Source organism: Capra hircus, chromosome 1 (genome assembly GCF_001704415.2).
Source record: "Capra hircus breed San Clemente chromosome 1, ASM170441v1, whole genome shotgun sequence".
Taxonomy (NCBI): domain Eukaryota; kingdom Metazoa; phylum Chordata; class Mammalia; order Artiodactyla; family Bovidae; genus Capra; species Capra hircus.
In genome coordinates this window covers 82,294,858-82,318,132 of record NC_030808.1, presented here as the reverse complement: position 1 = coordinate 82,318,132, position 23,275 = coordinate 82,294,858, and the positions used below count along the sequence as shown (strand labels likewise).

At 56.6% G+C, this 23,275-nt stretch overlaps 1 protein-coding gene across 1 annotated transcript; it reads left to right on the top strand.

The window, feature by feature from the left end:
• Positions 1,919-22,242, top strand: EPHB3 (EPH receptor B3). The gene is made up of 16 exons (XM_018047087.1): positions 1,919-2,522; positions 11,389-11,453; positions 12,554-13,226; positions 15,748-15,903; positions 16,682-17,023; positions 17,188-17,312; positions 17,471-17,630; positions 17,712-17,820; positions 18,190-18,242; positions 19,298-19,420; positions 19,534-19,781; positions 20,238-20,453; positions 20,565-20,714; positions 20,806-20,999; positions 21,090-21,245; positions 21,350-22,242. Exons 1-16 carry the CDS (start codon positions 2,411-2,413, stop codon positions 21,456-21,458), a joined length of 2,991 nt encoding a protein of 996 aa, XP_017902576.1. The 5' UTR covers positions 1,919-2,410; the 3' UTR covers positions 21,459-22,242.

Below are 23,275 nucleotides of genomic sequence, written 5' to 3'. Positions count from 1 at the left end.
ATGCCTCTGGCCAGTAGGACTAACCTCTCTAGAGCAATCTCCCTGAGCACTGGATCCATGGATCAGTTTACACTAACGGAACTTTTAGGACTGGATCTAGGATACTTCATGGTCAAAGGATTAAGTGTGACCATTTTGCTTCTGAGGCAGCTCAGAATCTGATCTCTTACTCTCTGTCCTGAGAAATCTCATGGTATCTGGAGGAGGTTCAGAGGGATGGGTGTTTCTCCAGTTAGGACAGTGAGAGGCTGCATGGTGATAGTGACTCTCGGACTTTAGAGTGCATCAGAATCACCTGGAATGCTTATTTGAAATGCAGACTGTTGGGCTCCATATCCCCAGAAATTCTGAGTCCCAACATCCAAGGTGGATGGGTGGCTTAGAATTCTGAGTTTTTAGCAGGCACCTAAGTGATCCTAAGGTGTCTGATGAAGTAGAATGAGTGAGTCTGAAAGCTATATAATCCTTTAAAAAAAAAAAAAAAAGAGCTATAGACTCTGATTCAAATCCCATCCTGCTACTTATGAGCACCGTGACTTGGGGCAAATCACTAAGCCTTTCTAGATGTCAGTTTCGTTTGTAAAATGGGGCTATAATAACATCTACATCTTAGTAAACTAGACTGATTTTTTTTCAGTGTTTTTGCACTTTGCAAACGTTTGTTGAGCAAATGGGGTAGGAGTCTATTTGCCCAGTTCAGAAACCTGGGGATTCTTCTTAATGTCTCTATCTACCCCATGCTTCTCAACCACACAATCACAATTCCCCTGAGCTCTGTGTCCTAAAATATCTTAGACCTACCCACTTCTCTCCATCCCCACAGCCACTACTCTGGTCCAAGCCACCATCTTCCTCTGCCTGCCCACTGCACAGCTTCCTCACTGACCTCCCTGATTCCACCCTTGCCTCTTCTCATTCTTCCTTCCCAGAGAAGCCATGTTAACCTGATAAAGTAATGCCCCTGCTTCAGACCCTAGCTCTTAGGAAGGCCTTCTGAGTCCAAAAAAAAAAAAAAAAAAAAAAAAACCCTCTGCTCCCCACAGCTACTCCCAAGCTTCCTTTTGGCTCCCCTCAGCCTCCAACTCTATATTTAAGATACTCTGAACTTCTTTCCATTTCCTCCAATGAATATCAGTTTCTCTTGCCCCTGGGACTTCACACAAAGCGTGTATGGTTTGCTTGAGACTGCCCTCCCCGGTCCCCAAACACATATTCTTCGCCTACTATTCATCTTTCATATTTCGACTTGAATGTCATTTCCTCAGGGCCAGACATAGCCATGCCTCTCGCATGGTCTCCAGCAACTCCGTCCTTCCTCCATAACTGTTACACTCTGCGGTGATGACTTCATGCCTGCCTCCACCGCTGTGTTAGCTCCAAGAGAACACAAACCTCTGTCTTATCCATTGCTGTATCGCCAGAAAACTCTAGTCAGTCTTTGGCTCAAAGAATGATGAAATACACGAATGAATAAACAAGTGAGAAGGTCCTGGTCACAGGATGTGTCGCAGAGGACGCCCACCTGGTAGTGCGTAAGCCGCGATTAGGTTGGGTTCGGACGTGCCTGTAAAGACAGCCACATGGGGGCGGCCTCAGGCACGCACAGACCACACGGGGGCGCCCCCGGCTCGTTTTACGTGAATGGCACCTCGGACTCAGGTTCGGTTACTAATCACCACTGGGGGCAGGAGGCGGGCTTCTCCTTCTGATGGACAGTATCGCTCCGCCCAATCTAATTCATCTTTTCTTTGGCCCCGCCCACCCCAGGCCTCAGAGAACCTGAGGGTGGGCGTGACGGAACCGCTGCCAACTGAACTCCGGCGGAGTGCTGTTGAGGCCGAACCAGCGCGCCTGGCGGTCTGTGAGTGGGCGGCGGATGGCTAGGGGCGGGGACTCCGCGATGACAGGCAGGCGGACAGCCCCGCCCCTCTCATCCAGAGCGGCCGCGCCAGCGCTGGGGACAGCAGAAGTGAGTACGTGAGCGGCGCAGCAAGAACCCAGCTCGGACCCCGGACGGCGCGCGCACCCGGAGTCTCAGATCCCAGTCGGGCCCGCAGGAGACCGCTGGATTACTGTGCACACCGAACTACCACCACTCGCTCCCTCCCGCCCCGGCCCGCCTCCCCGAGTTCTCTGGCTCCGAGCTTTCCAAGCGCCCCGGATCCTCCTGGACCTGTCCGTCCAGATTCCCCCAGGACCAACCTGCCCGTTTACCCCAGGATCGCCCGGCTCAGGGCGCCGCCTGGGTCCCGGAGCCGACTGCCTGGATTGCACCCTCTCCTTGCCTGGATCTCCTGGGACCGTGCGCGAGCCTTCTCGCGCCTGCCGAGCGGATCCTCCTGCGGGTGCCCGCAGCCCCGCCGGCGCGGCCCGGCGCGGCCCGGCTCGGCTCCCGGAGCCAGTCCCGGCCATGGCCCGAGCCCGCCCGCCGCCGCCGCCGCTGCCGCCGGGGCTCCTGCCGCTGCTCTCTCCGTTGCTGCTGCTGCCCCTGCTGCTGCCCGCCGGCTGCCGGGCGCTGGAAGGTGAGCGGCGTCGGGGGAGTGCGTCCAAGGGTTAAGGTGTCCGGGTCGCCCGAGCGGGGGCCGGGGGTGAGTCTGCGGTGTCGGTCCGATACGGTCCAGGCGCACTTCGGAGGAGGCTCGGTCACCCGCACCCTCTCCAGAGGCTGGAGCTGGGGTGGCGGGGACGCCTTGGGCGCCGCCTCGTAGGTTCCAGCTGCCGGCTGTCTGCCAGTTGTGGGATCGCAGGCAGCTCGACCTGGGTGAGCGTCCCTGAAAAGTCATGGCCCGGCGGTGAGCTTCTGTAGGAGTGCCAGGCACTCAGAATAGAGGAGCGGCGTCCTCCGCACCTCCTGGTCGCAGGGAAGTGTGCGCGACCCCCACCAGGCAAGGCCGGGGCTCTGAGGCTGCTGCTGGGCTCCCCGGGTTGAGGGGCCGCGTCGGCGAGGAACCTCTTGGAGTTAACCGGGAGAGCGAGTGCGTGCACGCCGCTTTGTCAGGGGATGGCTGCTGGGATGGTGAGGCGGGAGCCTGTTATTGTTGACGGTTTACCGAGCGCCAACTACCCACAAGGTGCTGTGTGCACCGCCGTTGCATACTGCTCCGGCGCTCCCCCTCTGCCTTCTTGCAGGACCCCCACCCCCAGTGCTGGGGTCTCCACCGAACTCCAGAGGTTGTGGGGTTTGTCTCAGGTAGAGCTAGAGCTGATGCCTTACCCATTATCCAGTGGAAAAGGCCAGGCTTCTCCGTGGGTTGTGTGAAACCTGCAGAGAGGGCTGCTGGGAGGGGGGTGGTGCTCCAACTTCCACAGGACTGTGCCTGGATGAACAGCCTAAGTGGTTTTGGCCCCCGTGGGAGAGCTCACATAATCCACTTGACACAAGCCTGCGGGGACAGAGGCACTGACACCGGGCAAACAATAGACAGACAGACAGATACACATACATGCACACACGGTTTTCTAAAATTTTTGGAGCCATTAAATGAGGCAATAAAACCCTTCCTGAATGTGGAGGAAAGGACACCACAGACTGGGGGAAACTGAGATGACAGGCAGTACTTCTAGTATCTTTAACCGATCTAGTCACTTTCTTAGTTTAAGAACAAAAACATGAATTCTGTGTGACTTGGTTTGTTCTCATGTTCACAGTCGGTAAACTTGAAGGTTGGAAGGAAAAAAGAACAGAGTTGCGAGAGAAAGGCATCTTCTGGTGCTTTTTCATTTTCTCCAGGAGGAAAAAAACATTCTTCTGAATCCCCATCGTCTTTTATCTCTGAGCCCATTGGTGCTGACAGACTGATTCACACGGGTGGACACATGCAAATCCAGACAGACACACCGAGGTCGCACCCACACTTGGCGCACACTCACCCACATGTGTGTGATAGGATCACAGGCGTGAGAAACCAGTGTGGAGCTTTGTTGTTGATCGCCTCAAGGGTGTGAGCCTGCTGGAGTTCCCAGGTCTGTGTCTTAGCTTAGGAGAGCCGACACCAGCACACGCGCTTACGGGGCTGTGTGTGCCAGGCCCCAGAGCCCTTGTTGTGGGGTGCGGTGGACGCTGATGCTGAGAGTGGGGCGAAGGGGGGGTGGTTTGGGTCAGGTGAGCAAGGGCTACCTGAAAAGGCTCACCCCTGTCCTTCCTTCTTCCCTCCCTGTGTCCCTTCTTCCTGTATCCCTTCCTTTATTTCTCCTTGTCACTCTTCACAATCTGCTGGTCCCTTTAGACCCCAGCTGGCAGGTCCTAGCTGGGAGCTGGCATCTGGCTTTCCAGGCCCAGGACATGAGGGGCAGACCAGGAGGCAGAAGCCTGGTGAGCTGCAGCAGCCCAGGAAAGAGAGGGCAGTGGGGCTGTGGCCCCTCCTCTGTCCCTTCCTCCCTCAGCTGTGAAGTGGGGTCTGGGGCTCTTCCCTGACTGCGTGGGTGGTAGCTGGGAGGCCAGGCCAGTGTGGGGCGCTCTTAAGAAGGTGGCAGTGCCTCCCAAGTGTGGCTTTCATTAATTCCTTCATGTTTGCCATATATCAGAATTTAGGGTCTTCAGTTAGTGTGAGAATGAAAGAAAGAAGAGAGATGATGGCTCAGGCGCTGACCCCAGCCCAGTGGTCCCCCTACCCACCTTCCTGCCCTCCCTCACTGTGACCTGGGATAGTAGTGGAACCCACCTCCTAGGGGGTGTTATGAAGATTGAATCCTTAATGTGTGTCAAGTGCTTAGCACATAGCTATTGTTATTCAAGGATTAACTGTTGTTATTATTATTACCCTAGGGTCTGCTCCTTGGGGAGCACCAGAAAGTGAAACTGGTGTGTACACTTGCCCTACAGGAGGGAGCTTAGAGGAAGCAATGATGGGGGGAGGAGAAGCTGGTCTGGGGAAGTTGCTATCCCCCCTCCGCCAACCTCCATTTCTCTCCAGCTTTGGGAGGGAAAGGATGGGGTAGGAGGAGACTTGACCTTGACTCCTGCCTGTACCCCATCCTTATTCAGGAACTTGAATGGGGGATGGGTAGATTTGGGGGTCCTGGGCTAGGCCAGAGGGCAGGGCTAGGTGGGACACCCAGCACCGAAAATCTCTTCAGCATCCCCAAGCTTTATGGGTGGAGGATCTCACCCCTTTACTCCAGTCTTCCCTTTGGTTTTGCTAGTATTTGGTTTGCCCTTGGCCTCTGGGGTCATTATATTTAGGCCAGGTTCTTAAGCTGTGGGTGCTGTCCCTCATGGTCTCATTGGTTAGATGCCAACTAGCACCTAGTTGGTCTTCCATCTACACACTTGGGGTTCACCAAAGTTTTGCCTCCAAATATTTCAGTTTTCCATGAGGATAGAGCCAGGGTCCTTGCTTGTCCTCCTTGGTTAAATACCTTTCCTTGCCCTCTAATTGATTTCCCCGCCCCCAACATGCGTACAAATTGCCCTCGAATTTACCCTCAGTCACGGGGAAACAGGGCCACCTGGTTGCTCACTCCTCTTTCGTATCATGTTCCCCAGTCCCCCAAGCCAAGATCATTCTCCCCTTAGGGATCATGAGTGGAGTCCAGTAGGTGAGCGGACTAGGAACGGGGTGTGGGATGAAGAAGGATGTCCAGAACACAGGGTCCTCATACCTCAGGTAGGATAGGGAGGTCCCTGTTAGGAAGAGACCATTTGGAGAAAAGAGAAACAGTTACCAGATGTAAGAGGTCGGGGCTGGTCGGCCTTCTCCCAGGCAAGCCCTGTTGCTGCAGCGGCAGACTCTCCCTGGGGAGGGAGGCGTGTGTGAGTCCACCTCTTTCTCAGCGGCAGTGACCACTGAGGAGGTGGCAGCTGAAAACTGACAGCGGGCTCGGGTTTCTGTGGCTTTCCCATGTGTTTGAGTGGCCTCTGGTGCCCCTCACCCGTCTGTCTTGAGCTGGCACCTCAGAGCTGCGACGAGGGACAGTGGCGGGTACTCGAGGGAACCAGCTTGCCTGTCACCGTCTTCCCTTTAACCAGAACTGCCGCCCCGCGCCGCCACTGTGGCCTCAGCGGCAGCAAGCTAGCCCAAAGCTGCCATGGGCAAGGCCTCTGCCACCCGGCCTTCCACTAATTAAACAGCATGAAGAGGCTGAATCACTAGGCCTGCATAGTTTGAAAATTGTAGCCCTGCCTGTTGTGCTGAGTCAAACTGGTTTGTCGGGATTGGGCAGCTGGGGGTGGTGGGGAGGGAGACTGGGTACAGCTGGGCACCTGATGGGGTGGGAGCGGCCCCTGCCCCGAGGGCTGGCCCTGGCACCCGGTCTCCTGTCGCCTCTCTGCCCTTAGACTCCTGGTCAGACCGGCTGCGGCCAGGATCCCAGGGAAGCCCTTAAAGGCGAGCTGTGCATCCGCCCTCTGGCTTGCTGGCAGGGCCGCGACTGGGGTGGGGGCCATTAGTCCTCTTAGTGTTAGTCGCTTTAGTCGTGTCCGACTCTTTGCGACCCCAGGGGATCTTCCCAACCCAGGGATCGAACCCGGGTCTCTTGCATTGCAGGGTGGGGATCGTGGATAAGCACTGAGGCATTTGGGCTCCTGCCTGTTGCTTCCGCCTCCCTTCTCCTCCCTCTCAGGTTTATTTAATTATAAATCCCCGTGATCTGAGGGGAAGAATGAAAAACAAAATGTGTTCCCTGTTCTGAGATGCGCCCCTCCTCTCTGACCCAGACCTGAGGGCCTTGGGGCCGTGGCAGGGGGAGGGAGAGGAGGTCTTCCAGGTCCTGTGGCAGTGTCTGTTTTAGATCCCTTCCTCCTGGCTGACCATTTGGGTGTGCAGGTTGGTACACGCATGTGCACACGCTGAGATGCAGGGGAGGGGCGGGAGGGGAGAAGACAGGACAGATCGCTCAGGTTGGTTGTCTGAGGTAGGGATCCCAGGCGGGAGAGGGGGACCGACTCTGGACGAGTCTTCCCTTTCTCTTTGCAGGCAGCGTCCCAGGGCGTGCCTCCTTGCTCAGACCCTGTGTGTCTGTCCTCCTGGCCCTGCACATTCTGTTGCCCCAGTCCAGGTGTGTGACCTTTCCTGCCACCTCACAGTCCGTGGTCTGGAGTTAGGGCTGGTTGGTCCTTGCTCCTGTTCTCTAGATTGTTTTTTATTCTCTGGGTCTCACTGGCACACCTGCTCGCAGGGTGGGGTGCTTTGTGTGACTTGGGGCTTGGGGATACTGTGGGATCTAGTAACTCCATAAAGTCATGTGCCCCTGGCCCTTCACTAAGGCAGGTGTCAGGCTCCCATATGGCCCAGTGAGGCCCTCAGACACATGCTGGTTGCCCATGATGTTCTCCTCCTGGGCCCCCAACTTATGCGTGTACGTGTTGCCTGAAGCTCCTGAGGCTACCTGCCTTCATCCTAGCACCCCCACCCTACCACGGCCCCGGAGCTGGGGACGGTACCATGGTGCTAGCAGGGAAGTGGCCTGCTGCTTGGGCAAGGGCTGTACCTGGGGAGGCTGCACCCTGCCACACCCAGAAGCATCTTCATGCCCCTGCCCCAACCCCAGCCTTGGGACCTGTGACAGCTCCTGCCTGGGCCAGGGCCACAGGAAGCCGGTCTGGGGCTTGTTCCTTCCCTGTGCCTCTGGTCAAGGCTGCCCCAGTCTCTCTGCTTTCTCAGCAGAAGAGTGCCCTCTCCCAACTCTTCTCCATTTCGCTTGAAAACTCACCTCACAGAAAGAACAGGCTTGCAGAATGTGTGTGTGTATGGCCTGTGCATTGAGAATGCAACTCCGAGGCTTTACGCCACCTCTAGATATTGATACGCATTCTGTGTCTGCATACTCCTGTAGAACGTTTCAGTGCAAGTGGGCATCTGCGCGTGTGCAGCTGATGCTAGTTGTGTATGACTGTGTAAGAGCATGTCACGGCGTCTGTACAGGCAAACTGGTGTTTGTGTTTGCACTTGACTACACTTAAGACTGTGACGTGTGGCTGGCAATAGCGTGCGGCTGGGTGTGTAGGGAGAACGCACTGTTGGCTGCACACGCCCTCGCGGATGCATATGTCTCAGGAAATCCGCACATATGAAGGCTGAGAGAGTGAGTCTTTGCCTAAGGCATGCCGAATCTGTGTGTAGGAAAGATTCATTGTATATGGATGTCTCAGGAAGACTGATCTGTTTGGACCAGATGCGTCCGTGTGTCTGTGAAAGGCAGACTGTGTGTGAAAGCGTGTGTGTGTCTGCGGGTGGCTGTGGCTTTGTGTGTTTTTGTCCACCATATGTGGGACTGGTCGCTCTTTAGCCCCAGTGGTGGGAAGGAGCCCAGCCTCTGAGAACTCAGTGAAGTGTGTGCCTCTGTGTGCACAAGCGAGAGCCACACAGCTGCTGCCACGTGGCCATTCACGTTGGCCCGGTGAAACCCGAAAGGGGTGCTGCTTTCCTTCTGAGCACTGGAGCCCCAGTCCCAGAGAGTTCCAGAAAGGCCCGGGGGCCACTTCCTCTGCTTTCCTGCAGGGGTGGGGGCCAGGGGTGGTCTGCCCAATGGAGCCTGTATCTGCAAGTGTCCACCGCCCTCTGGTTCCCCTCCAGCAGCCACATGGCGGGACAGATGGGGGTGGGCGTGAGGTGGGCAGCTGGGGAGTTTGGAGACTGCCCCTTCATTCCTCTTTTGTCCTTGTCCCCTGTACCTGTATCCTTCACCCCAGCAAGTGTGTACTTACACACACACACACATCCTACACATAGGAAAGGTGGGCTCTGGAGAGGTGAGCCTCTCCCCCACAACACCACAGACAGATTCACACACAACCCCCCTCCCACATTCTTCCTGAGGCTGGGACACAGGCACCTCAGGGTCTCCCTCCTGCAGAAGGGAGTAGGCCCTTCCCCTCCCCCAGAGAGCAAGCCCCTCCCCAGCAGGGTGACCGAGCCCTTCCTCAGGCACACATGACTCGAAATCTAAGTCCTCTCCTCATTAATGGGAAAAATGTGCCGAGATTGAGCGATGGCCAAGGCTGAGCGATGGCCAAGGGCCGATCCCCTCGCCCCTCCCCCTCTCGCTCCCCAGAAATTAAACAGAAATGAAGAGCCTCCCCTCACCAACCTCCCCCCCTCCGCCCCCCTCCCCAGCGCCCCCTCCCTCCCGCCTCTCAGAGCCAGCGCAGGGCTTGTTTTAAACTGTGGAGGAATCTGGCTTGGAGGGGGGAGGGGGCTGAATATTTGGGTTTAAACAGTTCCAGATGGGTTTGGCACAGGCTGAGCAGAAGGAAGTGAGGGAGAGGGAGGAGGGAGGCAGCTCGAGGGAGCGGTGGGAGCCCTGGCCGGCTCGGTGGCGGGCGGCGGGCAGCGGGCAGCGGGCAGACCAGCAGGCGGACTGGCTGGGGGGAGGGGGTGCACTTGGCTCGCGGCTCCCAGGGGCTCCCAGAGACCGCAGCACTCCGGACTGCTGGCTGGGGAAGAGGCTACTTGGCAACTCCCTCTCCGTGTCTGTCTCCTTAGGCCTCCTTGTCTCTCCATCTCGCTGTCTTTTGTAGTCCACCGCCGGCCATCCCGGCTATCTGGTCCTAGTCCGCCGCCCCGCACATCCCTCGAGCTTGGGTGCCGCCCACCATCCGCCCGCTCCGCCCCTCCCTGCCTGTCTCCCTCCCTGCCTGTCTCTGGGCCCTTGCTTCTGCCCACCCCCTCTTCTCTCCCCGACCCCTCCACCCCGGCGCTGAACGTGGTGTCTGTCTGTCTGTCTGCCAGAGGGGCCTGTCAGGCCACCGGCGACGACGAAGCTGGGATGGCTCACCCCTCAGCCTGGCCCTCCAGGGCCCAGCTGCTTCTGCAGGAAGGAGGAGGGAGCCGCGCTTCCCGAGTGAATGGCTGCTGCTGGCGGGCCCCCTTTGCCTCACATGAGGGCCTGGGCCCACAGCTGCCCCGTCCACCATCCCCAGCTCAGAGCCAGACTGCAGGAAACTGGCGAAGACCATAAGCCGGGAGTCTGTAGGGTTTGGATCTTTCCCTTCTCCAAGTACCTCCAGCCTGCCCCTGCTGTTGATGTAGAGGCCCCAGGAGTTCTGGGGCAATCCTGCCCCATTCCAGCTTGGAGTTGAAGGGAGAACCACTGGCTGTCTTCCAGGCTATGAGAAAAGACTCAGGACCTGTTTCCCACTCCTAGGTGTAATGTTGGGGTTTCACTGCTGAGAGAAGAGTTATTAAGCCAAAACCCAGATCCAGTTCCTAGGGGAGCAAGTTTATGTCAGAAGCATTAATAGACCCATCCTATGGCCAACCAAAGGAAACAGACAAAAAACCTGAAGCTTAGAATGGGATTGGTGCTGCAACAAAGCCCCTGACCCTGGATACACAGAGGAAGGCATCTAACACTAACTTGGGGGTTCAGGGTAGGCTTCTCAGAGGAGGTGACAGCTTGGTTGAGACAAAGTATACACAGGAGCTTTCCAGGCTTTCTGTTTCCTCTTTACAGAAGGGCATATTGCAGTCACAGTACCCGGGTTAAGAGATTGGTTGTAGAGTCAGACTTGAATTTGAGACACGTTTCAAAACTTTTTACCTCAAATCTAGCAGTTACCTTAGGTCCTATATATATTGTACTTGGGCTTCCCTGGTGGCTTAGACAGTATAGAATCTGCCTACTATGCAGGAGACCCGAGTTCGATCCCTGGGTTGGGAAGATCCCCTGGAGAAGGGAATGGCTGCCCACTCCAGTATTCTTGCCTGGAGAATCCCATGGACAGGGGAGCCGGGTGGGCTACAGTCCGTGGGATGGCAGAGTCAGGCACAACTGCGCGACTAATACCTTCATTTTTTTTCACATACTGTATCCAGGCATCAGTTTTCTCATCTGTAAAAGGGATACACCAACAGTACTTTTATCCAAGGACTGCAGGAACAACTGAACTAGCTCTAGAGGAGCTGGCTGGGCCTTGGTGGTCCTCACCCCGTTCTCAAAGAGCATTCCTGTCCTGTCTGCCAGAGGTGGTTGTGTAGGAGGCTGGGTGGGTGTGGGCTCTGGCCTGCGACTGTTCTGCCATTCCCCTGAGCTTGCGTGGGACTGCGGGGCTGCGCCTTTGTGTGGGGAATGGAGTCAGGGGAGGCCTGGGCAACAGGGTCTGAAGCACACGGCCCTTTGTTCCAGGATAAAGGCCCTGCCAGCCCCTTTGTGTGGAGATTAGCAGAGCCTGTAGGTGTGTGAACCGGCCCTGGCTTCTGCCTCATTAACCCAGACCTGGGGTCAGCAACTAACACCCACTCCCAGCTGGCCCGACAAGACATCTTTGAGGCTGTGACATCTCTGGGGGTGGCTGCAGGGTCTCCTCTGGGCCAGGGGAGCTGAGAGCTTTGGGAACCTGGGAGTACCTGGTGGGAACTGATGTCTGGCATCCTGGAGTTTCCTGGGCAACCTCCTTTCTCCTTATCCTAAGCTTGGCCCCTGGCCTTTTTTCTCTTGTTGCTTCCACAGAGACCCTCATGGATACAAAATGGGTGACATCTGAGTTGGCATGGACCTCTCATCCAGAAAGTGGGGTAAGACCGCCTCTCCATTTCTCCTGAGTGTTGCTTGCCAATTAGCCCCTTTGCCTCAGCAGGGCTGCCTCTGTCCCCTACTTGTCAGTTTCCCCACCTGTGGCATCTTCATCGTCTGCACCTGTCACCTTCCTCTTTGCCTGCTGGTCCATCTCTGAAAGTGTTTTCATCTCTGACCCTTTAGCCTGCCTCTGTCCTTCCTCCGACATATACACCACCTTTGTCCCATTCTCCCTCTGCCCACCCCTCAGCCTGTCTTCAGCCCATTCCCATCCCTTTCTACCTGGCAGCCCTTTGCATGTCTGTCGTCTCCCTCCTTCCTGGGTCCTTGGGAAGAGCACTGGCTTGGGAGCAAGGAAGCTTTGGTTCCAGATCTCTGACTTGCTGTGACTTTGAGCAAGACAGTTTACCTTTCTGGGCCTCCATTTCTTGAATGTTACATTCCTATAGTCCTTGACATCTCTGACGTGTTCTAATCGACCTCCCTCGATGGCCTTCACAACTGTACTAAGTTCTGGAACACTGGGTTTGAGTGACATTACAGACCTTCAAGTCATCAGACCTGATTCTGTGACCTTGGGCAAGTCCCTGCCTTTGTGAGTCTTGGCTTCCTCTTCTCTGGAGTGGGAACAACAGATGCATCTTCTTAAGGAACTGTAAAGGTTAAATGTGATGGTAATAGTGGTAATCAGTGTTTATTGGACCTATTTAATTCCTCACAGCCTCATTTACTTTCAATCAGTCCCATTTTATAGACAATGAAACTGAGGCATAATGATAATAAGTAATATAGCTGATACTTACAAAGTACTTATCAGGTGCCCCATTCTAAGCGCTTTATTCAGTTAAAGTCATTTATTCCTTAAATATCTTTGTTCTTACCATGTTCCAGATGGGGAAAGGGAGGCCAGGGAGGTTAGATGACTTAACCTGTAGTCACACAGCAAACAGAGAACTGAGACTGGAGCCCACTAGTCTATATGCTCAGCCGCTGCACCACGGAAGCATTTCTGTGAAGTAAATGTAACAGGTCAGATCTGGGCTTGTGATAAACACCCGGCAAATGCTGGTCTCACTGTCCGTCTTTCTCTCTTGTGCAGTGGGAAGAGGTGAGCGGCTATGATGAAGCCATGAACCCCATCCGTACGTACCAGGTGTGTAACGTGCGGGAGTCCAGCCAGAACAACTGGCTTCGCACAGGGTTCATCTGGCGGCGAGATGTGCAGCGGGTCTACGTGGAGCTCAAGTTCACTGTGCGGGACTGCAATAGCATTCCCAACATCCCTGGCTCCTGCAAGGAGACCTTTAACCTCTTCTACTATGAGGCTGACAGTGACGTGGCCTCAGCCTCCTCCCCCTTCTGGATGGAGAACCCCTATGTGAAGGTGGACACCATCGCACCCGATGAGAGCTTCTCCCGGCTCGATACTGGCCGTGTCAACACCAAGGTGCGCAGCTTTGGGCCGCTCTCCAAGGCTGGCTTCTACTTGGCCTTCCAGGACCAGGGCGCCTGCATGTCGCTCATCTCCGTGCGTGCATTCTACAAGAAGTGTGCGTCCACCACCGCAGGCTTTGCACTCTTCCCTGAGACCCTCACTGGGGCTGAGCCCACTTCACTGGTCATCGCCCCCGGCACCTGTATCGCCAACGCCGTGGAGGTGTCCGTGCCCCTCAAGCTCTACTGCAACGGTGATGGGGAGTGGATGGTGCCTGTGGGTGCTTGTACCTGTGCCACCGGCCACGAGCCAGCCGCCAAGGAGTCCCAGTGCCGCCGTGAGTGAGGACTGGCCTGGGGGAAGGGATGGAGGATAGGCCTGGGCCACTACTGCCCACTGCCCCCTACCCACCACTTTCCTGCCTGCCAGATCTGGGGCAGAGGGAGGAAAGGGAAGAGGGGTATCAGGTGCCAAAAATGTTGTACAAGAAGGGAGATGAGAGAAAATGAGGAGAGACACCAGGATCGTAAGAGAAATAATGAAACTAAAGAGAGAGGAAGGAAACCATAGGGAATCCTTGACAAAGAGGCACCTGGAGAACGTGCTCAGAGCCATGTGAGGCCGGCAGAGATGCCTGCTTGTCCAGGCCCAACTGTATGTGTCACCTGGAAATAAAGGGTAGGCCTTGGAGCTCCAGGCACCTCATGCTTGGCCATTTAACCTGGGGGTCTCGTCTGCATCTTAAGACGCTACATTTATAGTACAGAGATCAGAGGCCCAGTCTCTGAACTTCTGAGTTCTGACTCTGCCACTTACCACCTGTGAGACCTTGGGCAAGTCACTGAACTCTTGAGCCCTGATTTCCTTATTATGTGCAAAATGGGGGCGTTAGTGGTGATTCCTTCATGGAGCTGTAATGGGGCTGAACTGAGTCAATGCATGGGTGCCCTTGGAACAGTGCCTGGCACATGGGGAAGCAGAGCACCATGTAAGTATCTGCTGTGACTTGCAGGAGTACTGGGATGAAGGGGACAGGGATTGTTTTGTCCTTGATTGATACACAAGAGCAGGCTTCCCAGGTGGCACAGTAGTAAAGAATCCACCTGCCAATGCAGAAGACGTGGGTTTGATCCCTGGGTTGGGAAGATCCCCTGGAAATGCCAGCTCACTCCAGTATTCTTGCTGGGGAAATCCCATGGACAGAGGAGCCTGGTGGGCTACAGTCCATGGGATCGCAGAGTCAGACACAACTGAGCGACTGAGCACGTGCACATGCAGGCAAGCAACAAGGAGGGTAGGGGGCCTGCCTCTGGTGGCTCGCCAAGACTCCTAAGACCTCACAGTACTAGACTTTCCAGCTATAACCCCCGTTCACGAGAGGTTCTCTCACCTGAGCCTCACCACAGTCTTGTATGGGAGATTCCAGTTACCTCTTCTGTTTAGCCAATAAGGAAGCTCAGAGAGGTTCTGCTCTCCAGGCCTCATGGTGGGGAATGTGGGCACTGGGACCACAGCCTCATTCAGCTGCTGTTACATGCGTGTCAAGGTGCTGAGGGCCTTGTCTGCCCTCCTGGTGCTTGCAGCCTGAAGCGCCAAACGGTGGGAGCCAGCTCTTCGCACAGGCCTTGGTGTGGGGGGGCTGGTGGCCCAACCTGGCTGTGAGACTTCATGTCTGTGCTGTCATGGGAAGGTGAACAGTGCCTTGCCCGGCGCCTCTCCACTTCAGTATGGGAACCTGCCCCCAGACTTCCTCCTCCTAAGTGGAGAAAGGGGGTGGGGGTGATGAGCCTGACAGCCTAAAGAGGGGCTAACACTCTGCAGGTCCCTGGCAGGAAATGCATGCTGGTTCCCATGGCAACCAGGCTGGCCTGGCCCCTGCCCCCTCTCCCACTGGCTCAAAAGAGCTTGGATGGAATATCACCTTAGTCAGGGGAGATTAAACCCCAGAGAAGGCATAGCCCCAACTCCAGGCATCCCACACTCAGGATAACCTTCTAGAAAGCAGTTGTGTATGGACAGGGTGACCATATGTGTTAGTGTGTCCAGGGCAGCCCTGGTTTACACCCATCAAGCTATTGTGATTATTGTGACCCCTTTTACTCTCAAAGCAGTCCAGTTTGAGTAATAAATCATATGGCCATCATAGATATAGGGGATCTCCAGAAACCCAAGTCCAAATAGAGGTGCCAGGTGTTCAGGCACCGAGCTCTGGGCTCCCTCTTGCGATTGGGGTTCCCCTTGTGGACACTTTGAGGCCTCTGAACTCCAGGTGACCTCAGCCTTCCTGCCTGGTTTCTTTCTCTCCTTTTCTCACCCCTTCTCAGCCCCTACCCCTGCCCCAGGGCAGAAAGGAGCTGCTGCCCTGCTCCTGGTGGGCGGGGAGAGAGGTGGGCCGTGAAACTCAGAGTCCTCAGAGTCCCCACCGCTGGTTGTTCTGGAGTGTTCTTGAGGTTCTTTAGGAGTAATTGTCCTTGAGTTTCAGGGAGGGGTGGGGGCATCCCAGCAGAGTAGAGGATGCTGCCAGCCTGCTAGTGGTCTCTTCCCATCCCCCTCCACTTCCTCCTCCTCCCTCTCTCTTCCCTGCCTCGACAAGTCCAGGCTGTCCAGGTGATGGAGCTGACGTCTTCTTCCATGAGGCCCCAGGGGTGGGGGTGGGGGAGGGGTGGGGAGGAATCCGCTGACTTGGGGTTTGCCTTTTGTAGCTGCAGTCAGAGTTAGGCAATACTAGCATGGGCCGCACAGTCTGGGAGGTGGAGGGCCAAGACCTGTGCTGGGGAAGGGCCAGATTCCCATGGAGGTGTGGAGGGTTGTGTCTGCAGGAAAGGGAGCTGAGACTTCCATCCTCTTCTCCCCCACAGCCTGTCCCCCCGGGAGCTACAAGGCAAAGCAGGGAGAAGGGCCCTGCCTCCCCTGTCCACCCAATAGCCGCACCACTTCACCAGCCGCTGGCATCTGCACCTGCCATAACAACTTCTACCGCGCAGACTCCGACTCCGCAGACAGTGCCTGTACCAGTGAGTGGTGGCGCATCTTCATGTTCTCCTCTGCAGGCCAGGCTGGGGATGCCTAAACAGTCTCTATGAATATCTCCACTTTCCAGATGGGGACACTGAGGCTCAGGGTGGAGGTTAGATGTTGTGCTCAACCATGGCGCAGGTAGGACGTGACCAGCCCCTGAGCCGGAATCCAGGTGAACTGAAAGGCTTAGCCCTCCACCAATACTTAATAAGCATCTGCTAGCTCCTAGCCAGGTATCAGGAACTGTCTAGGACCCTCCAGTTTACTGCTGGTTCTTCTGTCTAGGACTGCTATTCTTTTGGTCCAGCTCCAGCCAGAGAGGGGGCCTCACATCCCTGGGGCAGCCTGGTATTCTGCTTTCTCTCTACTCTGGCCTTTGGTGCCAGGCATTGCCAGGCGCCAGGAATGATGCAGTCAACTGTCCTAGGAACTTGCAACCTGGTGGGAGAAACAGATGTGGAAACAGATAACAACCGTATAATGTGCTAAATGCAAAGCTGGAGGGATGCCCAGGAATGGTTACGGGAGTACAGAGGATGGGGAGAGGAGGAATCAAGGAAGGTTTCCAAGAGGAGGTGACCTCTCAAGTTGAGCCTTAAAGGCCAAATAGGAGTGTGCCCAAATAGGAGTGTGAAGAGGCATAGGAAGGGTATTCTGCATATGAAAGCAGAGGCAAAAGCAGAGGCAGGAAGCAGCTTGGAGAACACAGGCACTCTGGGCAGAGGGTGGTCCCGGGACCCCAGCTCACTGCTCTCCCCCTCATCTTCCCCACAGCTGTGCCATCTCCGCCCCGGGGTGTGATCTCTAATGTGAATGAGACCTCACTGATCCTTGAGTGGAGTGAGCCCCGGGACCTGGGTGGCCGGGATGACCTCCTCTACAATGTCATCTGCAAGAAGTGCCATGGGGGCCCGGGGACCATGACCTGCTCACGCTGTGATGACAACGTGGAGTTTGTGCCTCGGCAGCTGGGCCTGACCGAGCGCCGGGTGCACGTCAGCCACCTGCTGGCCCACACGCGCTACACCTTCGAGGTGCAGGCGGTCAACGGCGTCTCCGGCAAGAGCCCTCTGCCCCCTCGCTATGCGGCTGTGAATATCACCACCAACCAGGCTGGTGAGGAGGGCACACGGGAGGGTAGGGCCTGGTTCATCTTCCCCCACCCAGAGCGGAGTTGTCTGGGGCCTGCCCATGGACCACCGGGGGGCCCCTGGGAACTGGGTCCTTGGGGAGGATGCCAGAGCCCGAGAAGCCCGTGCTGAGCCCCACCCCTTCCCCAGCCCCCTCCGAAGTGCCGACACTGCGCCTGCACAGCAGCTCCGGGAGCAGCCTGACCCTGTCCTGGGCACCCCCAGAGCGGCCCAACGGAGTCATCCTGGACTACGAGATGAAGTACTTTGAGAAGGTCAGAGCCCCACGGGGCAGGAAGAAGCCCTGGGCAAGAAGACCGCCCCAGATAGTGTCGGGGGCCCCTGGGAGGGAAGCTTTGGGCACTGAGGAGGCTGGGCAGGGACCAAGGGACGTCAGGACCCACTGAGACTCAGTGTCCTCCTGGCGTTGCAGAGTGAGGGCATCGCCTCCACCGTGACCAGCCAGAAGAACTCCGTGCAGCTGGACGGGCTACGGCCCGACGCCCGCTACGTGGTCCAGGTCCGTGCCCGCACAGTAGCTGGCTATGGGCAATACAGCCACCCAGCTGAGTTTGAGACCACAAGCGAGAGAGGTACATGTCCCCCCACACCTGTCCCCGCACTGCCCACGCTTGCCACCCCTCCACTCACCTGTGCCTCCCCCTCGTCTCTAGGCTCCGGTGCCCAGCAGCTCCAGGAGCAACTCCCCCTCATCGTGGGCTCAGCCACGGCTGGGCTGGTCTTCGTAGTGGCTGTGGTGGTCATCGCTGTCGTCTGCCTCAGGTACTGATGGGCTCGGGGTCCACTGGAGCATTCCTTTAGTGCCCTTGAAACCTCTCAGCACATGCATGACCATCACCCACATTAGACCTGGAACCACAGCCTTCCTAGGCCCAGGGTGTCATTGCTGGAGAGGCCCTTTCCAGTCCACACCCATGTCTTCATTCTGTCCCCTCCCTGTCCCCAGATTCCCTCCGGGATCATGTCCACGGAGCCTCTTGCCCACAGACCCAGAGGCAGCTGTAACCACTGACCATGGGACCAGGCACTGGGCCATCCCCTGTGCACTCTGCCCCTCCTATGAGCCCAAGGGTTCCCTGAACCGAGGGAGCCTGGACTTGTCTCAGGCCTCCCTTCTCCCCTTCCCCCTAGGAAGCAGCGGCACAGCTCTGATTCGGAGTATACGGAGAAGCTGCAGCAATACAGTGAGTCTGTCTCCTCATTCCCACCTCCCAAAGCTCCCTTGGGCCCTGCAGGGCTTGGGGATACCCTCTTCCCTGGCTGGGACTTCATTCCTTTAACTCCTCCCCTGGCTGCCCCATCCTGCTTCTAATTAAGTGCCATTTCCTGAGCCCCTACCTCACTCCTGCTGGCCCCAGATATGAGTGAGATGTGACCCCTGTCCTAGGGGTAGTTAGTCTTGTGAGAAAGACAGCATACGCACACACAGGAAACAATGAGAGAACAATTCAGTGTTAAGTCGGGGGTTCCTGCTACAGAGGGCAGTGAGAGTTCAGAAGAGAGGAAGGCTTTCTGGAGGAGGTAGCCTTGGGCTGAGCTGAGACAGGTGAGATTTAGCGGGGTTTAGAGAGGTGGAAGGGGGAGCATTCTGGGCTAGAGGAGTCTCTGGAAGGTAGTGGGTGAGGTGGAGAGAATGCCCAACTGTGGGGGCAGTGAGAAGACTGGTTTGACAGCTGCTGGGAAGCCAGGCTGGGTAGTTGCGACCAGTCCTTGAAGGGTCGTGAAAGGCAGGCAGAGGAGTTTGGACTTGACTGCACCATAGGTAATCTGAAAGGCTCTCAAGCTGGGGAGCAATACAATGAAAGCATTGTTGTAGAAAGACAGGTATGCGGGCTAGATAGGTGAGAAAAGTCCAGAGGCAGAGGGCCCAGCTGGGCGGCTATTGCAGTAGTCTGGGTGTTGACGGCCTGGCAAGGTCAGGGGCAGAGGGAATGAGGGGAGGGATGGGTCTGAAACAGGCTTTGACGTGATGAGAGATGAGGGAGAAAGGAGAATACTAGGTGTCTAGGCTTTATGGTTGCTAGTTCTCACCAAGGGGACAGTGGAGGGTGGGGACAGGGGAGCTCTAGCTTCATCAGAAAGGAATACAGAGCAGGCTTAGCAGGGAGGTTGGGAATGTGCTCCTATGGGGTCAGGGGATAGGGAGGAAGACTGGGGCAGGATCTGGGTGGCAGAATTCCCTCACTGTCCTCAGCCCAAGGATCTGGCTCCCTCTCATGCCCACCTTTTCTTCCTGTAGTTGCTCCTGGAATGAAGGTTTATATTGACCCCTTTACCTATGAAGACCCTAACGAGGCTGTGCGGGAATTTGCTAAGGAGATTGATGTGTCCTGCGTCAAGATAGAGGAGGTGATTGGAGCTGGTGAGTCTGTTGGGGCGCACAGTGGGGAGGAGAGGCTGACGGTTACCCCTGGGGGAGGGTGGAGGCCAGTTAGGTACACAAATAGCTTAGTACCTGTGCCCTGTGCTGTGCAGGGGAGTTTGGAGAAGTGTGCCGGGGTCGGCTGAAACAGCCCGGCCGCCGGGAGGTGTTTGTGGCTATCAAGACCCTGAAGGTGGGTTACACGGAGAGGCAGCGGCGGGACTTCCTCAGCGAGGCCTCCATCATGGGTCAGTTTGACCACCCCAACATAATCCGGCTGGAGGGCGTGGTCACCAAAAGTCGGCCAGTCATGATCCTCACTGAGTTCATGGAGAATTGCGCCCTGGACTCCTTCCTTCGGGTAAGAACCCCCTTCCACTCCCTAGACAGCTAGGTTGGGTAAGCCACTCGCTCCCACAAGTCAGACAGACCCTATACAAGCCCAAATATTTGCTGAGGTGGCCCAGTGCAGGGAGAGAGCTGGACCTTCAGAGCCAAGAAGACCAGCTTTCTCATCCTGACTCTGCCCCACTGCTGCCTGTGTGACCTCAGGCTTTACTTAACCTCTCTGAGTCTCAGCTGCCTTGGTTGTAAAATAGAAGTGGGTCCTCACAGGGGTTAATCGGTGATATATACAGATGCTGGCCACACAGGAGGGCAGCTCCTTACTCTCAGTGCACAGTGGATGTGGTCAGAGGGGTAGACGAGGCGTGGTCTTGAAGGACCTGGGAAGGTGGGCAGGCAGGCAGGTCCTGGACGGAGCCAGGGCCAGGCAGCAGGGGATGGGCCGCCTCCTGAGCCTCCTAACTGTCTCCAGCTCAACGATGGACAGTTCACAGTCATCCAGCTGGTGGGCATGTTGCGAGGCATTGCTGCCGGCATGAAGTACCTGTCCGAGATGAACTACGTCCACCGTGACCTGGCTGCCCGCAACATCCTCGTTAACAGCAACCTGGTCTGCAAAGTCTCAGACTTCGGCCTCTCCCGCTTCTTGGAGGATGACCCCTCTGATCCCACCTACACCAGCTCCCTGGTACAGGAAGCAGCTGGGAGGGAGACTGGGGGCGGGGCCAACCAGGCAGGGGCTCTGGGCTGGGGACCAGCCCCGAGACATAGGGTGAAGGGCGTGTGCCCCCCTCACCAGGGCGGGAAGATCCCCATCCGCTGGACCGCCCCAGAGGCCATAGCCTATCGGAAGTTCACCTCTGCTAGTGACGTCTGGAGCTATGGCATCGTCATGTGGGAGGTCATGAGCTACGGCGAGCGACCCTACTGGGACATGAGCAACCAGGATGTGAGTTGGACCTGCCAGAGCGCTCGGGTGGGTGGGAGCTGCTGGGGAGCCAAGTGGTGGCTCACTCCAGGGTTCCTGGCTCTTGGCTCAGGTCATCAATGCCGTGGAGCAGGATTACCGGCTGCCCCCACCCATGGACTGCCCCACAGCACTGCACCAGCTCATGCTGGACTGCTGGGTGCGGGACCGGAACCTCAGGCCCAAATTCTCCCAGATCGTCAACACCCTGGACAAGCTCATTCGTAATGCCGCCAGCCTTAAGGTCATCGCCAGTGCCCAGTCTGGGTCAGTACCTCAGCCTCTGCTCCCAAGCCAGCAGCCCTAACCTGCTTCCCCCAACATCAGGACTCATCAGGTCCCCTCTTCTTCCCACAGCATGTCACAACCCCTCCTGGACCGCACAGTCCCCGACTACACCACCTTCACAACAGTTGGTGACTGGCTAGACGCCATCAAGATGGGGCGGTACAAGGAGAGCTTTGTCAGTGCGGGGTTTGCATCCTTTGACCTGGTGGCCCAGATGACTGCAGAGTGAGTGTGCCTCACATTTGGAGGGCCGGGGCTGGGGACTCCGAGCTGGGCCTGAGTGGTGGGCAGGAGGGGAGGCACTGACGCTGCCCTTGGCCCCTCTGCAGAGACCTGCTCCGGATCGGGGTCACCTTGGCGGGCCACCAGAAGAAGATCCTCAGCAGTATCCAGGACATGCGGCTGCAGATGAACCAGACGCTGCCTGTGCAGGTCTGACACCCGACTCCCACTGGGTGCGTGCCCCACCAAGGACCGTACAGGAACTTCGACCAGCCGACTGGACTTTTGGACTTTTGGATGCCCAGCCTTAGGCTGTGGCCCAGAAGATGGAAGACTGGGAAAGGCCCAAGCTGGGACTTCTCCTCCAGGCCTGTGCTCCCTCCCCAGGAAGTGTGCCCCAAACCTCTTCATATTGAAGATGGATTAGGAGAGGGGGTGACAACCCCTCCCCAGCCCCTCGGGGCCCAGGCCTTCCTCCTCGCTGGTGGGGGGATCCCCACCACCTCAGACTTGGCTGTTCATCAGTGCTGGAGGTCCTGGCATGGTCAGGTGGGGAATAAGCCTGGGTTCCAGGGCCCAGCCCTGGCAGGGGTCTGGCCCCCCAGGTAGGCAGAGAGCAGTCCCTCCCTCAGGAACTGGAGGAGGGAACCCTGGGAATGGGGAAACGTAAGCCCCCTGCCGGAAGCCAGCTGGCACCTCCAGTTTGCACAGGGACTTGTTCTGGGGGCTGAGGGCCCTGCCCCACCCCCGCCCTTGGTGCTGTCATAAAAGGGCAAGCAGGGGCCAGCTGAGGAGCAGCCCCTTGCCCCCCAGAGACTGACTCTCAGAGCCAGAGGTCAGATGTGTGTGTGTGTGTCTGAGTGTGTGTGTGTGTGTGTGTGAGCGTATGTGTGCATGCACTGGCCTGCACAGAGAGCATGGGTGAGTGTGTAAAGGCTTGGCCCTGTGCCCTGCCGTGGGGCCAGTTGGGCCGTCAGCGGAATAAAGGCAATAAGATGATTCTCTTGCCCCGCCTCATTCCACCTCTCAAATTCATGGCCTCTCAGCCCTGGCCCTTCAGAATTCCCAAGAGTCATTGGGAGGCCAAATGCAGGCTTCTCCAGGCTCAACTTCCTTTTTGTGTTTCAGCCTTATTGCACCTAACTTCTTGGAAGTGGGGTGATAACAGTATAGAGCAAACTCCCCCAGAGCTCCTTCCTGCTAAGGCCCAGCCATTCCCGTTCCAGGGGCTGTCTGGGCAGACACTTGCTTCTGGATGGTGTTTTGTAGACTGAGCCCTTTCACACTCGTTGTCTAGAAGGAGCTGGGGGTAGAGGGAGTTGATCAGCACCCAGGGTCACAGGGCCCAGGACAAAGAGGATGGGACCGCCCTGGTGTTCAGATGCAGAGGGCAGTCCTTTTCAGCAAGTGTCTGTGGAGAAGTATGGCTACTCTTTACTGAACAATTCCCATATTCCTGGCACTGGGCTAAAATGCTCCATTTATACATGGATCTTATTTAATCTCACAACAACTGAGCCAGGGAAGGAAGTATTTTTATCTCCTTTTTACAGAGGAGGAAGGGGAGAGGTTAAGTAACTTGCCCAAAGTCGCTGAGCCAGTAAGTGAGGCCCGAGGCTGGGATTCCCACCCTGAGACTGCTTGCACACTTGAAAGGTTCAGAGGATAAATAACCAGAACCAGGGAGAGGGTTAGGAAAACAGCTTCTGGAAATAAATGTCAAAGGAGAAAGGGGGTGGAGTGGGAATGGGGACGCAGAGGCCCCTTAGATGCAGAAACGTATGTGTGTGTTGGGGGCGGGGAGGGTGCGAATGCAGTGACTTTCCCAGTGTCAGAAGGAGGGAACCTTGGGCAGTAAACCTTTGTGGCGCATAGAACAGGTTTCCAAGGAACCTGCCGATCCCAAATTAGAGTCTGGCTGGACCCGGTAGGGAGTGTAGGCAAAGCCTTGTGGATCTCCTGGTTCACACGGAGCACTTCTTTCCAGGCAGGACAGAGCTTCGTAGCAGAATTCTAAGTGGGGGCGGTAGCTA

Coding starts and splice junctions, on each gene's coding strand:
- EPHB3 (XM_018047087.1), top strand. CDS start 2,411: ATGGCCCGAGCCCGCCCGCCGCCGCCGCCGCTGCCGCCGGGGCTCCTG. Junction 2,523..11,388: donor CGGCTGCCGGGCGCTGGAAG/GTGAGCGGCGTC, acceptor TTGCTTCCACAG/AGACCCTCATGGATACAAAA. Junction 20,454..20,564: donor CCACCTACACCAGCTCCCTG/GTACAGGAAGCA, acceptor CCCCCTCACCAG/GGCGGGAAGATCCCCATCCG.